At 40.4% G+C, this 15,277-nt stretch overlaps 1 protein-coding gene across 2 annotated transcripts; it reads left to right on the top strand.

Moving 5' to 3' along the window:
- Positions 1-8,230: 8,230 nt before the first annotated feature.
- On the top strand, positions 8,231-15,050 carry LOC103698353 (UDP-rhamnose/UDP-galactose transporter 2-like). 2 transcript variants are annotated; one of them, XM_039122284.3, is made up of 5 exons: positions 8,231-8,782; positions 9,355-9,539; positions 9,635-9,835; positions 12,927-13,088; positions 14,437-15,050. In XM_039122284.3, exons 1-5 carry the CDS (start codon positions 8,656-8,658, stop codon positions 14,794-14,796), a joined length of 1,035 nt encoding a protein of 344 aa, XP_038978212.1. In that variant the 5' UTR covers positions 8,231-8,655; the 3' UTR covers positions 14,797-15,050. The 2 variants fall into 2 exon arrangements, with proteins under 2 accessions (XP_038978212.1, XP_089783564.1); XM_089927438.1 differs by lacking the exon at positions 12,927-13,088 and having other exon boundaries at positions 8,512-8,782; positions 14,437-15,034.
- The last annotated feature ends 227 nt before the right edge of the window (positions 15,051-15,277 follow it).

Genomic DNA, 15,277 nt, shown 5'->3' with positions numbered 1-15,277 from the left:
GAGTACATGGTTATAGCTCGATAGATTTATGGCGTGCTTTGCCCTCTGATTTTACCAAACTGCGCGGTAACAGTTTGTCGGTTATCAGCATTTTGGTACGTGCCATGCATGTTGCTGCGAAGAGAAAATAATATTGCAAGGGAATCAACTCTAACTCTGACATTTCGTTTCTTTTTTTTTTGAGAGGTTTTGCATGGATATTTTTCTAAAAATTCAAATTTGTGCGAATATTTTCTTAAAATTTTTATTTATTTTTGTCCCCTCATAGAACACTATTTTTGCACAAATGCCTCTAACATAACGATTTTTCTAACACCGTTAATAAAAATCATATTTATTTTAATTAAAAATAAAATAAAATTTTGAAATTACTTTTTTGTCCTTCATCGCAATCATTGTTTATTTTTACACATCTACCCATTAAAGGTATTTTAGTTATTTTAATTTGAAATCATTAATTTTTTTAACGGCGTTAGATGGCATAGGTACATATGCAGAAACAAGGATAAAAAAAGGTAGAATAGCAAAACAAGTGTTTTATGAAGGTATACATGCAAATATCAATTTTGGAAGGGTATTTATCCAAAATTTGATATTTAGGAGGGTATTCATGCTCTTTTTTTTTTTTTTTTTTTTTAACTTTTTGGTGTGGCTTTACACTCTTGATTTTGTTGAAACAAAATGTGAAGCGTAGCAAGTAAGAGATGTGGGAACATACTTTTTATCTTAGTTCTCCTAGAGAGAAAACCAAGAAAATTGCTGCTTCAAGTGGAAAATCCAAAGGAAACGCGACTTCACACGAGTCAGTTTTGCATGAGTCGATACTAAGTATTCTCTTTATCGCCAATGATGCATGCAAATTATAGGTAAAGCTCCTAAGAGAACCCAAGCATGCAAGAAGAAATTTTTTCCGGTGATATAGTGGGGCTAGGGCATGCAAGAAAAAAAAAATGATTTATAATTTTTTGTTTGACCAGTTTGGGTGTTTTCTTTCCTTTCGTTGTACAACTCCAAGGCTTCGAGGTTGGCCGCATGAACCCAGAAACTTACCCATTATATACAGCCCAGCAAGATTGGAAGCAGCAGAAGTGATAGAATCACAAATAACTAGTAGTGATAGCCAATCCCTAAATAATTGTGACAAAAAGCTTCTTTGATGCTGGTAATGGTAAAATAACTCAACCATCAATTTTTTAAAACTGACCCATCAGTAATTACGTGATGAAGCAAGGTAAAAATTATTTTATCAATAAAATAGAGATTATTTCATCTATCAACTGCATAGCTAATCTCAACATTAATTTTGTGATCAAATAAAGTAATTTATAAATAAAAAACAAGGGCATGTTAGATATTTTCACGAGGACAACCAAAGTATGATCTTATTTACTTTTTAATACTGTTGCTGCTGGGACTGGCTCGACCAAGATGTCGAGCTGATGGGATTGTTGGAGTGTTCAGCTCATTCGTCGTCTAGATTAGAAAGATCAGATGAGGGTTACTGCACATTTTCATGGTGATGATCTGGTGGCCGTTGAACTCGGTTGGCGATGGCTTCAGCAACGCGTGCCTTTAAGTTAATATTGGATGGCGGAGGTGCTGCTCTAATCAGTGCTCCGATGCTGGATTCGTCATGAAATAACAAATATAAGAAAGTTCATCCATCAGAGCATATTCGGTGGGGATCCTTTGATGCCTAACTCAAATACGGCTTTTAGAAAATAGGAGAAGGCCTAAGAGTAGTAGAGAGGTAGCATAAGAAAAACCAAATAAAACTTATCTGGAGCATATTCCCTCGGAATGCAATATATAGGCGACGGCTAGAACTCATCACCGAATGTAATATATAGGCGACAACTAGAGCTCATCGTTGAGTAGTTAGGGCCTGTTCGCTGGCCGTTATGGTAACAACCTATGTATTTTGCCCGTAAATTATACTCATGTGGTGCGGACACCAGTGCCAGGTCAGCCGGTCGCCACAGGATTCAGCCAGCTCAGCGGATTCCAGCCGATTCAGCCAGTCTGATTTTATTTTAGATTGATTTATTTTAGTTGGATTTATTTTATGTTGATTGGGTTTGTTTGCATATTGTCATTTGGGCTTATTTGCATATTGTCATTTTAGGATTTTTTTGAAATTATTTTATTTGTAGGGGTTTATTTGTTATTTTGTGACCCTATATATATGGGTTCATCCTCATGTTTAGGGTTTTGATGTATGATGAATGAAAATTAGCCTCCTTGTCTTCTTCTCTCCCCTTCTCTTCTCCTCCTCTTCTTCTTCCTCCTCCTCTTTTTCCCCCTTCCCTCTTCTTCCTGCAGTTGTCCTGCATCAGCTTTGGTATCAGAGCAGCCCGGCTTTGCCCCTGCTTCCAAAGCCACGATTTAGTCTCGTCTTCCCTCTATCACACCACAACCAATTCCCTCCCCGACACCACCGCCGAGTCTGTGAAGGCCCAGATCGCTGCCCGTCCGCGTCCAACCCTCCCTCTCTCTCGGTTTGTGTTTTCACCAAGAAAAACGGGACATAAACCCCTTTGCAGGTTCCCTGTTCCCGTGGCCACCCGTCACCACGCTCGCGGCCACCGCTTCCATCCCTCGCCGCCGACAACACCAGCGCCACCGCTTTGATTCGCTGCCGGAGGTCGCCGTGACCCCACGGAAACCCGCCATCTTGGTGTCAACCGCGTGGCAACCATCCTGACGGAGGAAGCTTTCGGCCACGACCCCTGTGGCCACCGTCCGTGGCCAGATCTGGGAGTGGGACACCGCTCTTCCTCTCCGTCGCCGCCGCAACGCCTCCCTCCGCCGCTACAACCCGAGCCGCCCGCATCTGCCGCCGACCGCCTGCATCGGGCCCACAGAGGAGACCGCCGCCGGGAAACCCGAGATCGGCTGCTACCGTCACCGCAGAGCCGCGGCCGCGACCTCCACCCCGCTCGTAGCCACCGCCACGAAGGGCGGCACATCCTCCCGAAACCGTCGGGAGGTTGAAGAAAGGATTAACGGGTAAGTCACAAAACCCTTTAACCCGAATCCAGTAGCCCAGATCAAAAAAAAAAAAACAACGCACGTGACTTGCACGTGATGGACCCTTAATGGGTTTTCGGAGCGGGTCACGCCCGATAACCCGGATCCTAACGGGTCTGAGTTAAAAAGAAAAAAAAAGAAAAAAAGAAAAAAGAAAAAAAAGAAAAAAAGAAAGGAAAAAAAAAACCGTACCTCTGTTCATCTTCCCCAACCGCACCCTGCGCCGCTGCCCTCGTAGCGCTGCTCCGCTCGTGCCGCCGCCGTCTTCGCTGCTTCGCCGTCGCCATTCCCGCCTCCGCCGCCTCACGCACTTGCCCACTTCCCCTCTGCCTACAAGCAGCGCCGCCCGCACGCAGCGCCGCCCCCGTGCTGCGACCGCCTCCATTGCAGCGCCGCCCGCACGCAGCGCCACCCCCGCGCTGCGATCGCCTCCGCCTTCACTGCAGCGCCGCCTTATCTCCCCGCCTCCGCCCTCCGCCCTCCGCCCCTTCCTCTTCCTCCGTCGCCGCTCACCGCTTCCGTCTCCTCTGCTGCCGCCTGAGTCCGACCGCCCCGTCGCCTCATCCCGCCGCCGCCGCCTTCTCTTTCCGTCCCTTCTTCATCTGTCCCGACCACTTCTCACGGCACCTTGTCCATCGCCAACTCTCCCTCCCTCTTTCATTTCATCAAGGGTTTCAACAGTGAAACCCTCTCCACACTCATCTGGCTCATTCCCCCCCTCTTCCCTCTCTTTCTTGTTGGGCTCGAAGACCTATCAGGCCCATCCGGCCCCACCACAGGCCGTACTTCTTTATTTTGGTTCGACAGGCCCATTTTCACAGCAGGCCCGATGAGTTGCTGCGCACAGATCCAATTGGAGCTCTTTGACGAGTCTACTTGCTACGCCTCACTTTTGGTCGTCGCCTCAGCCCAGGTCAGGTTTCTTCCCTTGCTGTAAATTCTATTTGTTTGTCTAAATTTAGTATCAATTAACTCTTAAGTGCTTTATTGATATTACTTTTTGAAAATTTCACAACACCCACTCCAGACAACACCAAAATCCTAGTAGCGGCCTATCTTTGTTATTGATTGTAGGGCTACCTAATCTTTGGGAGTTCTTTAGGGCTCTGTGCTGTCCTGCAACACACTGAAAACTAGTACTATTTGACTGCAACTACTTACCAGAATTTATTACGTAATTTTAAGCTGATTTCAATTGCACGAGCTAGCTTTCGTTTATATTGCGCATATACTTTGCAATTTCAAATTATTTTCATGCATTAGGTCTACTTAGGAACCTCTATAGTTGGTAGGATCATACGTATCTTCATCATATTACGCATCTACATAGTGGTCGTGTCGCATCTCATTCTGAGTCCCAATTAGACATGGATTCCAAAATCGAAGCCCTATTAAAGGCTATCCAAGACACTAATGCTCAAGTCCAAAACACCATTGCCTAAGTCCACGCCAATAATGCCCGAATTCATGACCTAACTACAATGTCCACCCAGGTTAATGCCTGACTTGATTCAATTGAGGCTTCACTTCAGAGGGTTATTCAACCCAAGGAAGCTAGTGCCTCCCATTTATCGGGTCTTGAAGGGAACGAAACCCTAGAACAAATTCTAGAACAACAAGGCTCTGTTTGGCAGGGCAATTTTGGTAATAGGTCTGTTCCAGGTCATCATCATGCCTACCCTCGCCCTAGAGGACCTGGTCCCTTCTCTAATATTGATAGAGGTTACCGACATAATGTAGAGCCCAGAGAACCTTGTGACCATGTTAAAGATGTGATGAAAGGCATCCGGGTTGAAGCCCCTACTTTTGATGGTCGCAATGATCCAAAGTTCTTTTCAGACTGGTTGCATGAAATGGACCACTTCTTTGAGTGGTATAATTTGTCTGAAGAAAAGAAGGTTCGGTTCACCAGAATGAAGCTCATCGGTCGAGCTAAACTTTTTTGGCAAAGCACTGAACATCTGTTAGCTAGGAGACATCAACATGAAATAACTGATTGGGTAGAGATGAAAGAGAGATTTAAAGAAAAATACCTACCCCTTAACTACCAAGACGATCTCCTTAACCGATGGAACACTAAGTCCACATTTGTAAGGCGCCCTGACATATGGAGCACTTCCACGGGCCTTAATTCTTTAGGGTCCAAACCTTCTGTAGGGTCCACTACTCCTAGGCCCCCTCCTACTGCCCATGTCTCAGGCCGAGACACTAATGGCAAGGGAATCCTTGGTGAGCCTCCCAAACCACATTCCAAAATTCGTGTTATAAATACCAAGGTTTTGGTCACGTTACCTCCCAATGTGCTAACAAATTTTTCGTTATTGCTCAGCAAGAGCAGGGAGGTGACATAGATGACTTAGAGGAGCAAATCTATGAACCAAACCTCGATGACATTCGGACATTGAGGAACTGTGTGATGACAAACCTGAAACCCTAGGATGCACCCACACTACGCCTAGCTCGCTTGCACAGTCAGATAGCAAGTCTGACCAGTCTACCATGAGTGTAGTTGGATATGCCCTCGCACAACCCATCGAAACTGATGTTAGGATTCTGAGCCTGCATATGTATTTGCACAACACATTTATAAGTTGCATCAGGAAATCCATAAGGGCATTAATGCATGTACTGCTCAATATAAGATGCAAGCTGATTTCTATGCTAAAGAATTTCAAACTTGGGGTTACGTAATGATCCGTCTTAAGAAATTGCAGTTTCTTAGTATTGGACCATTTAGGGTGTTGCACAAGGATGACACTGACGTCTATACCATTGACTTTCCATTTGATTTTGGTCATAGCCTTACTCTTAATATTAAAGATTTGGTTGCAATCTCTGTTGGCTCTTTTGCTGCACACTCTCCTGCGCTTGATGTTTATCCTATTATTGATTTCATGCCATCTATATTTCCTTTTCTCCTCCATCGAGCACAAAAAGAGTATATTGATTCTATTTTAGCTGAGCAAATAGTTTTTGACGGTGATGGAGGCATTCAGCGTTTTCTGGTTCGTTGGCGTGGATGACCAAAGTCCGGTTCCACTTGGATCCAGCACGAGGAGAGACCGCCGATTGACCCGGACTTGTTGGAGTATTACCGGGGCTTTACCGAGCCACTTTCGTCAAGATCGACTTCTTTCCAACCGGGGAGAGTTGGTGCGAATACCAGTGCCAGGTCAGCCGATCGCCACAGGATCCAGCCAGCTCAACGGGTTCCAGCCGATTCAGCCAGCCTGATTTTATTTTAGATTGATTTATTTTATGTTGATTGGGTTTGTTTGCATATTGTCATCTGGGTTTATTTGCATATTATCATTTTAGGGTCTTTTTGTAATTATTTTATTTGTAGGGGTTTATTTGTTATTTTGTGACCCTATATATATGAATCCATCCTCATATTTAGGGTTTTGATGAATGATGAATAAAAATTAGCCTCCTTGTCTTCTTCTCTCCCCTTCTCTTTCCCTCCTCTTCTTCCCCCTTCTCTCTCCTTCCTGCAGTTGTCCTGCATCATCATGCTTCTCGGTCGTGCGGACTACTAGGGAATCGTGTATGTTTGGAAATAGTCTACAATATAAGCCGAACTACTATTAGCTTGGAGAGAGAGTTTGAAACATAAAGGACCCTCCATGCACCATCTAGGTCGACCATGTAGCAAGCTTTGCGTAGTCAATCTATAGCTAAGTGGCGAGTTTTTATTGGTCGCCCCGATCTATTCCATAGTGTATCAAATACTATATAAGAATCGAATTCCATACGTGTAACTACTTTTGGTGGGACCTTTTGTTGGAAGACTACTGTGCAGCAAAAATCCTAACGATATTTTGGTTACGAAAGGCCAACGACGTTGGACCTTTGAGGTGCTGCTCTCTCCTGTCGGGGCAATATAGAAAACTAGAGACAGGGCGCAGGGTTTCAACTTCCAAGATGGTAAAGTTTATTTAGATCCACGGGGACCGTTGCAAGATGCTTTACATTACCATCCACATTTAATCCCATTTAATCCACTCTTATATGAAAAAACTGAACATAAATATGGAAATCGAAATGAAACACTTACTAAGAAGAATTTAATCCCACCTAATCAACTGTTAAATAAAAAATAAATATGAATATTGTAATCGAAAAAAAACTCGGAGGATTCAATCTCATTTAATCCACTCTTAAATTAGAAATGAATAAGGATATAATAATTGAAAAACAACTCCTGCCGAGAAGAAGAATTCAATTCCTCTTAATCAACTTTTAAATACAAAAATAAACATGAATACGGTAACCGAAAAGAAACTCTTGCACCATTTAATCCATTCTTTATTTCATTTTCACATATATATTTTTTAAAGTAAGAATTTATAATTTGTATAAGATCATTCTAGTTAATTCTACAAGGCCGTTTTAGGAATGCTCTATTTATAGATGAATAAACTTTTGAAACAACAATCAATTGCTTTGAAATTAAAAAAAAATAATATTATCTTTGTATATGCCCTAAAATTTGCAGAACTCTTTGATTTGTAGTAAAACTGTTTATAGCAAGATGGATACTAACTTTCCTCTGATTGCTGAGCTTGATACACTCCACTGAAATTCAGATGTGAATTTGGTAGACAAAATCTATCTAAGATATTTCTGCGTCAGAATGCCCTACAGTGGATGGGATAATTCCCCCCCTACCATATTTGGATAAATGTTGGGATCTAATCGTGATGCCACTGCTCCTTATCCCGGATTCCATACCCTATTCCAACCTTTGAGCGAAAGCCCGTGAGGCCGAGGGGTACTTGCTTGGCTTCAGTGATCACATGGATTCGGGGACGCAGTCGCGTCATTGAGAGGCCGATGCTCGGTGACATTTACAAACTGTCAAGAGAGTGCCGCACCTATGAGGCCATGCATGTATACAAGAAGGCGAATGGTGCCGTGACTAGGACTGGGTTGCCTATTTTTTTGCTGGCCATTTGGAAGGCTTTGGGTGGACCATGTATCGTTGTCAGAGAATTTATTGGCCGCATTTATACTCGTCGTATGCAAGCCGCTGTAGTTGTTGTAAAATAATAATAATAATAATAATAATAATAATAATAATAATAATAATAATAACCGGAAGGCCCGTGCTATGCTCTAGCAAAATGGCTAACGGCCTTGTACGTTTCCCTATCCCGGATAGCTTAGACCGAACGGCTTATCCGCACTAGTCCGGTGCATCCAGCCCGGTACACGTAACCCGCGAACTCTCTCTCTTGTCCCGCGTTCCTTCTTCCTCCCTTCCCTCCCTCCCTCTCCGATCCTTCGGGGACCTATTAATTCCCTCCGCAATTCTCCCCCATCTCTCTCTCTCTCTCTCTCTCTCTCTCTCTCTCTCTCTCTCTTCTAGGGGTTGAATCCTTCTCCTTGACGCCGGTGTCAAGGCGTGGAAAGACGAATCTTTCCACCTATATTCTTTATATAATTCTTGTCCCAAAACCCTCGGTCTCACCCCCAATCGTTGATTTCTTCTCCCACTCGCCGTCCCAATTTTTCCTCCTTGGAGGATTTATTTATTTCAGATTCGGGATCCGGGAGGTGGGAGAAGGGAGCAGGGATTGGTTTTTCGTTGAGAAGGGAGGATTGGGAGAAGGCGGATTGGCGATGAAAATGGAGAAGAAGGTCGTCGTCTCGGATACGGGGGCGTGGGCGATGAATGTGGTCAGCTCGGTGGGGCTTATCATGGCCAACAAGCAGCTCATGTCTGCTGGTGGCTATGGATTCAGCTTTGGTACACCCTCTTTGCTTCCCTCCTCCTCCTTTTTTTTTCTCTCTCTCTCTCTACCTTTCTATCTTGCTGTGTTATGATGGAATTAATGTATAAAGATTCAATTTTTATCTTGAAAAACATGATTGATCCTGGTTTATTGGTGTTATTTTTTTAAAAAAATATTCAAGATGCTATATATCCCATTGTGGGTTTGTATTATGAATGATAACTTAAATGATCTCGGATTTATGCGTAAACCTGTCTGTCAAAATCTTTGAATTACTATAAGTCACTTGAAATGATTATAGAAGCACAAAATATTGGGCGCTAAGAATCGTTTCTTGGAAATCTTGAATTTGGATAGTTGATTAAGGTTTTTGTAGGAGTTTGTATGGATGCAATTTTATTTGGATCATAAAAACTGCATCTTGGGGCGATTTCTGGTGATACTGAAATTAACTGATTTTTTTAGTTGCTAGAAATTATGGGTTAACTCAGATTCACACAACCCATGCTATATAGAATTTTGGATTTTTTTGATTGATTTTTCTAAATTTAAATGAACTTTACTGATGGTACGTGAATTTCTGCAGCAACTACGCTCACAGGGTTTCATTTTACCCTGACGGGAATTATTGGATATGTTTCAAATGCATCTGGCTTGTCTATGTCCAAGCATGTTCCTTTTTGGGAGCTCTTGTGGTTTTCCATAGTTGCTAATCTATCAATTACAGGGATGAACCTTAGTCTCATGCTGAACTCAGTGGGGTTTTACCAGGTCTGTTGTTTTATGCCTGGTTTATCTAGAAATATATGATTTATTGTGTTGGAACAATATATTTGTCAGCCTGAATTCTGCTGTGAAACTTGCAGATCTCTAAGTTGAGCATGATACCAGTGGTTTGCATGATGGAATGGTTACTCAACAGCAAAAACTACTCCCCGAGAGTGATAATGTCTGTAATTGTGGTAGCCTTTGGTGTTGGTGTTTGCACGGTCACTGATGTGGAAATTAATGCTAAGGGTTTCCTTTGTGCATGCGTGGCTGTGTTCTGCACATCGCTGCAGCAGATTGTGAGCATCTTAACATTCTTTCTTCTTTGAACATAGATCTTTAAATTGAATCAGAAATAATTATGACTTTCACTTTTGAATTCTTTCTGCTGGTATCATATGGCAGAGACTTAAAATTTATATGAAGTTGAAGGTAGGAAACGGGTGTTTTATATCATTTAACAATTGCATAGCTTTTGTGATGAATGCTTCATTTTTGTAAAGTAAAATTTGTTTCCTATCTAATAGTTGATTATTTAAGAAACTGGTTTTCTCAATAATAGATTTCTTCTTCTCTGGTTTGCGCATCTAAAAGGTTTGTGCTTGGAATCTCATACGCCAGTTGTGGTAATTAGGTAATTACACGATTATGCTTCTGAGCATTCGGGGTCCTAGGAGGGTCGAATTGGGAATAGACCTACTAGCCTTCTTTTTACACAAAGTAGTTGCCTGAGGACTCGAACCCACCAAGCTCCAGTTGCAGTAATTATCACAAATTATAAAGTTAGAATGAAACAGATGTTGATATAAAGTCTACATTGTTATAATTGTATCATTTGAGACCCCTGGATGTATTTAGTACTTTTACACTGAAACATGTAAAACTTTAATTTTCAAAAAAAATAATGAAAACTCATCTGTTATATCGTTTGAGAATAATACTATATATTTGGGCATGTATATTTACATTTTATAATTTGATGATTGTATAACACATGGTAGTCTAAATTCTGTGTGAGATTAAGGCTCTAGGTAAGCACATTTGTCAACGAGTTTGTTTTTCTAGTTCTTTCCATATTGGCAAATTTCAAGCTTGATTGACACCAGATGCTTCTCAAAATTTGAAGAAATGAAGGAGTGATGAAAGTGAGATTCTTGGCCTTGAACTAATAGTTGTAGATGCTGACTGGGTGAGATATAGGGCCTTTACTCATTGGATTTATTTGGACACAGCTTGAGGCTTTTCATTTCAGAATCATGGTTCCATCCTTTTCGTGCATTTAAAGTTGTTGAATATTGAGAGTCGAGATTCTTTAGGAGGTGCTTGTCTGTTGAAAAGAGAAGGTTTATAAATAGAAAATATGTAAGATGATTCACAGTGAAACATGGGTTTAGAAAATTTTACTCCAGTAGATTTTCAGTTTCATAATTTTATTTTGGAAAATAACATGAATATCAAAATGCAAGTATTTTGGGTGTTGTATTGTGTTTTTTCAAGGGACAACTGCATGCGCTTGTGGATTGTCCATCACATTAGTGTGGTGAATATCCGAGAGGAGGGTTTAAAATGGATTCCATGCCATTGGTTCATCTATGGACAACATGCAAAACCAGCTATAGTCTTGCTAGGTGACAACCACTAAATGCACAGAAACTGGCAGTACAGTTAAAACAGAGTTTGATCAACTTAAGCAATGAACTTGATGTATAATAAGATGTTGACTTTTAAATGTTGTTAACTGCTAAAGCTTGTTTAAGAGTCCATGTTTCATCAAATCAGGTTGATAAAATTCAATCACATTTGCTAAGTAGTTGCTTGCGATGAACACTGAAATATTGCAGAAGCCAGAAACAGAGATTTTGATGAATGAGGTCAGAGTGCAAAGGGTTTATTTGGAAAAATAACTATTGACGAATTAGAATTTCAAAATAGCCGAACTCGAGCTTTGTTTTAGATTTTAGTCTATCAGGAGTTCTAAATACAAAGGAGGCTGCTGGTGTACTTTAGCTAGAGAAAAATGGAAAAAAAATGGAAAGGTGCCTCATAATCTGAAAAGGCTGAAATGTCTTTGTATGACCAAAAATGTCATGCATTTATTTGAAAGAGAAGATGAATGTGAATATTAGGAAGAATTATTGTGAAATAGGGGGTTAATAAATAAACATTTAGCAGAACATAACATCCCTTTATTCCGAGCAAAACAAGCAATAGTTTTACTAAGAATCTCTTCAACCGACAAATGATTGCATGGATGATAGAGGTATTATTTCAGGTAACTCATGATGGGTTTTGGGCTCCACAGAGGTTTACTATATTTATTTTTATAAATTGGGTACTTTTTCTATGTAGTAAGTTGGAAGAAATTTAGAATGAGGTTCTGCTGATAGGACATTTGGATGCTCTCCAAATATTTAGTTGCAGTGTCTGCTTGTCTTTTTCATGCCTATGCAATTAAAGCGTCTTTCAGATCTAGAGAAATGAATAAAGAATGGGTTGCTAGCTTTTGTATTCCTTACTCTCTTTGCCAGCTTCTTTTTTCTGACCTTGTTGGCTATACTCGCGCATGTCGTGTGAGGCGCCGATATACCAAAAAAAAAACTATAACTTGAATTCTTCATAGTTTCTCCTAGTGAAAAATATGATATAATTTTAGTCTTTTTAATCTTTAGCAAATTGTAGTCCATTTGGCATGCCTGTTTAACTGCTTTAGCTAAGGGCAGTTCTCTTCCACAATGTGGGCTGTGGAAGTCTTGTTTAGACAGAACCTGTAATTGTGCTAAGATGCTTGCTGTATTGGTACTATTTGTCTGGGTTAAGGCTTGTTGGTTAAGGTTTAGATATATACTTAAATTCTTATTATGTATAGGGAAGTCTACCTGTATCAAAGATCGTATCGCGGCAAAAAGAGTAGCCTGGTTCATGTGATCACATTCTGTCAATTGAGTTAGTTTGTATGTAGGATAAAGTTCTGCACTAAGGTTTCCTAGTTTTTTCTATTTTTTGATGGAACTCTCCATAGAATTCCTCCAAGTAATGGCCACCTAGGAATCTTATTAAATACTTTCATGTTGTACTGCTGTATATTACTGCTGTTGGGATTTTAGTTGCAGAAAATGCTATGCTGCTTGCCTTCATTTATTCCCCTAACTGTAATGATGGTCATTGATATGCTGATGTTGAATGCTTAATTTTTCAAAATATAAAGGATGGTCATTTTATTGATTCTGTTTAATCTTTGCTTTCTATATCGAATATTGGAATACAGTTAGTATACTCTTGCCTATGTTAGATGTTGCATACCACAATACTTTGGAAATAGTTTGCTGATTCTACATACATTCTCCAGTCTCTGTGTGAATAAACAATCTAATGCTACTTTCATCTTTCTAGACCATTGGGTCTTTTCAGAAAAAGTACAACATCGGTTCTTTTGAGCTCCTGAGCCAAACTGCTCCGGTTCAGGCTATCTCTCTTCTTTTATTTGGCCCTTTTGCAGACTACTACCTCAACGGGCAGTCCCTCTTGAAGTACCATTTCTCTACAGGAGCAACTGTAAGTTCTAAAATTTCCCTTAGAATTGGACCACTTCCTATGAAATTTTACCCAAGAGTTGATATCTTTTTATTGCTGGTTAAATACTTTATCCCCTAATATTATGCAAAATATCATCATGCCATCAATTTTCCATATTCAGCATACACTAAATGATGACCAGTAAAAGTAATGCAAAATAGCGTCCATAATAAAAGACTAGATAGCTTGGCAGAAAAAAATAGGTGCATAAAGAGCAAAGATTGGTTCTTGAAAAGATGGTACAGTTGTGATGGGGACTGCTGTGAGGGAGTAGGATATCAAGTTTTTTTGAAAAATGGGTGCTGTAGAAAATTAAACAGGATTGCTGGTTGCTTGCAGTTATACAAAAGGTGTTGCATCAGTTGCATAACCTAGTGTTCACCCACCCATTCATTTTACGAATGTATATTAATGATATTAAGTTATTCTTGACTTTGGACTAGCTATAGTCACGTTTCCTATATGTGATGGGGCAATAATTACATATCCGATTTAACCGATGGATGAATGTGCAAGCATACATTTCATGCTTATTTGAGTAATAGCAATGAGATTCTCCAATATCATGCTAAGAATAGTTAGGATTTTCAGAAAAAAATGCTATTCATTTGGTGAGAAATAAAAAGGAATAGCAAAAATTCGCGTGGCTAAAACTGAAGCAGCTACTTTTGAAGTAACAGAAAGAAAAGCAACGACTGGAGTGGGTGAGTCAGAGTTGAAATGAGGATTCCTCACTTTTTTCTCTCATTCAAAACCATGCATGAGACGTTCATCTCGCACGGCTCCTAAGTGATAAAAGGAAGAAGAACTCTGTCTTTCTTTTTTGATTACCTTCCTCGCGTATGTATAAGACCGAATCCATTCGATTTCTAAAAAGAATTGCTAATCCTTAACTTTTCGAGGGATAATGCCATATTTCTAGTTTGTGATAGGGTAATCAATAATAATGAGGCTAGTCCAAAGTACCATGCCTAATCATCCAGTTATGCAAGTCTCAATTTTATTAATTGAATATACTAACATGCTCTCATTATAGAATGCAAAAATATTATCACTTTTTTTATACACAATCGAGTTCATTATTTTCTATAATATACATGCACATTGACTTATACATTTATACAAGTTTATGCGTAAAAGGGATTCTTACCTGTAACCGGCAATAGAACTCAAGCAAGGTGCATGGTAAGCTGTATAATTGCACATAGGAAAGGCTCCTGCCCATGCACATCAACATGCATGTTTTACTTGTTTCTATTTTTAGCTGCCCAAATCAAATATTTTTGGGCTATTCATGATTAAACCTCTCCTTTCCACTCTCTTGCAGTTGTTCATACTCCTCTCCTGTTCCCTATCTGTCTTCTGCAACATGAGCCAATACCTCTGCATCGGCCGGTTTTCTGCAACGTCCTTCCAAGTCTTGGGTCACATGAAGACCGTATGCGTGCTAATATTAGGATGGATACTGTTTGACTCGGCGCTTACTGTCAAGAATGTACTAGGGATGTTGCTTGCTGTGGTGGGAATGATAGTTTACAGTTGGGCTGTGGAGCATGAGAAACAGGCTAAATTGGCTTCCCATGTCAAGGGTGATAGAGCATTGGATGAGGAGGATGTAAGTCTCCTAAAGGAGAAAGTAAACAGTCTTTCTGAGTCAGATCTCGAGCTTGCACAGACGAGGAGTTGATTCTTTGATTTGTTCTTTATTATTTAGTCAAAATCAGTTCTTTTTTGCCCCTTCCATAGTGTTAATTACTCTAGTCTTCTCACATCGATCAAAGCTCCCAATCGACTGTGTTGTAGGGGAGTTTTTCTTTCATACCCAATTTATCCAGGATCAGCATGTTCATTTGTGTTATACATAAGACGAGGGTGAATCCCATGGTAATGATAATTGCTCATCAGGAAGACTCATTTTTCATAAAGCTTCTTGTGTTCCCATTTGATCAGATGGTGATTTCCTATGATGATTTGGTACCTTGCAGCTTTAAATTCTAAGTTCTGAAGTCCCAACTATGTTTGTCAACTGCAGACCATCTTAGCAGCATGGTATCTGCATATAAAAACCGAGAAAATTATGGGACCATTGTAGGACTTGTTTGGTTTGCAGGAGGAGGGAAAATGTAGCCGATGGGAATATACAGAATTGTTGCATATTTGGTTGGAGT

Source organism: Phoenix dactylifera, chromosome 15 (assembly GCF_051530095.1).
Source record: "Phoenix dactylifera cultivar Ajwa chromosome 15, Ajwa_hap1_PhDact_Kaust_v1.1, whole genome shotgun sequence".
NCBI classification, from domain to species: domain Eukaryota; kingdom Viridiplantae; phylum Streptophyta; class Magnoliopsida; order Arecales; family Arecaceae; genus Phoenix; species Phoenix dactylifera.
This window is presented reverse-complemented; position numbering and strand designations above follow the sequence as displayed.

Excerpts from the sequence above, each read along its gene's own strand:
- LOC103698353 (XM_039122284.3), top strand. The coding sequence starts at position 8,656 with ATGAAAATGGAGAAGAAGGTCGTCGTCTCGGATACGGGGGCGTGGGCG. Across the intron at positions 9,540-9,634 it reads ACTCAGTGGGGTTTTACCAG|ATCTCTAAGTTGAGCATGAT; the intron begins GTCTGTTGTTTT and ends TGAAACTTGCAG. Across the intron at positions 13,089-14,436 it reads ATTTCTCTACAGGAGCAACT|TTGTTCATACTCCTCTCCTG; the intron begins GTAAGTTCTAAA and ends ACTCTCTTGCAG.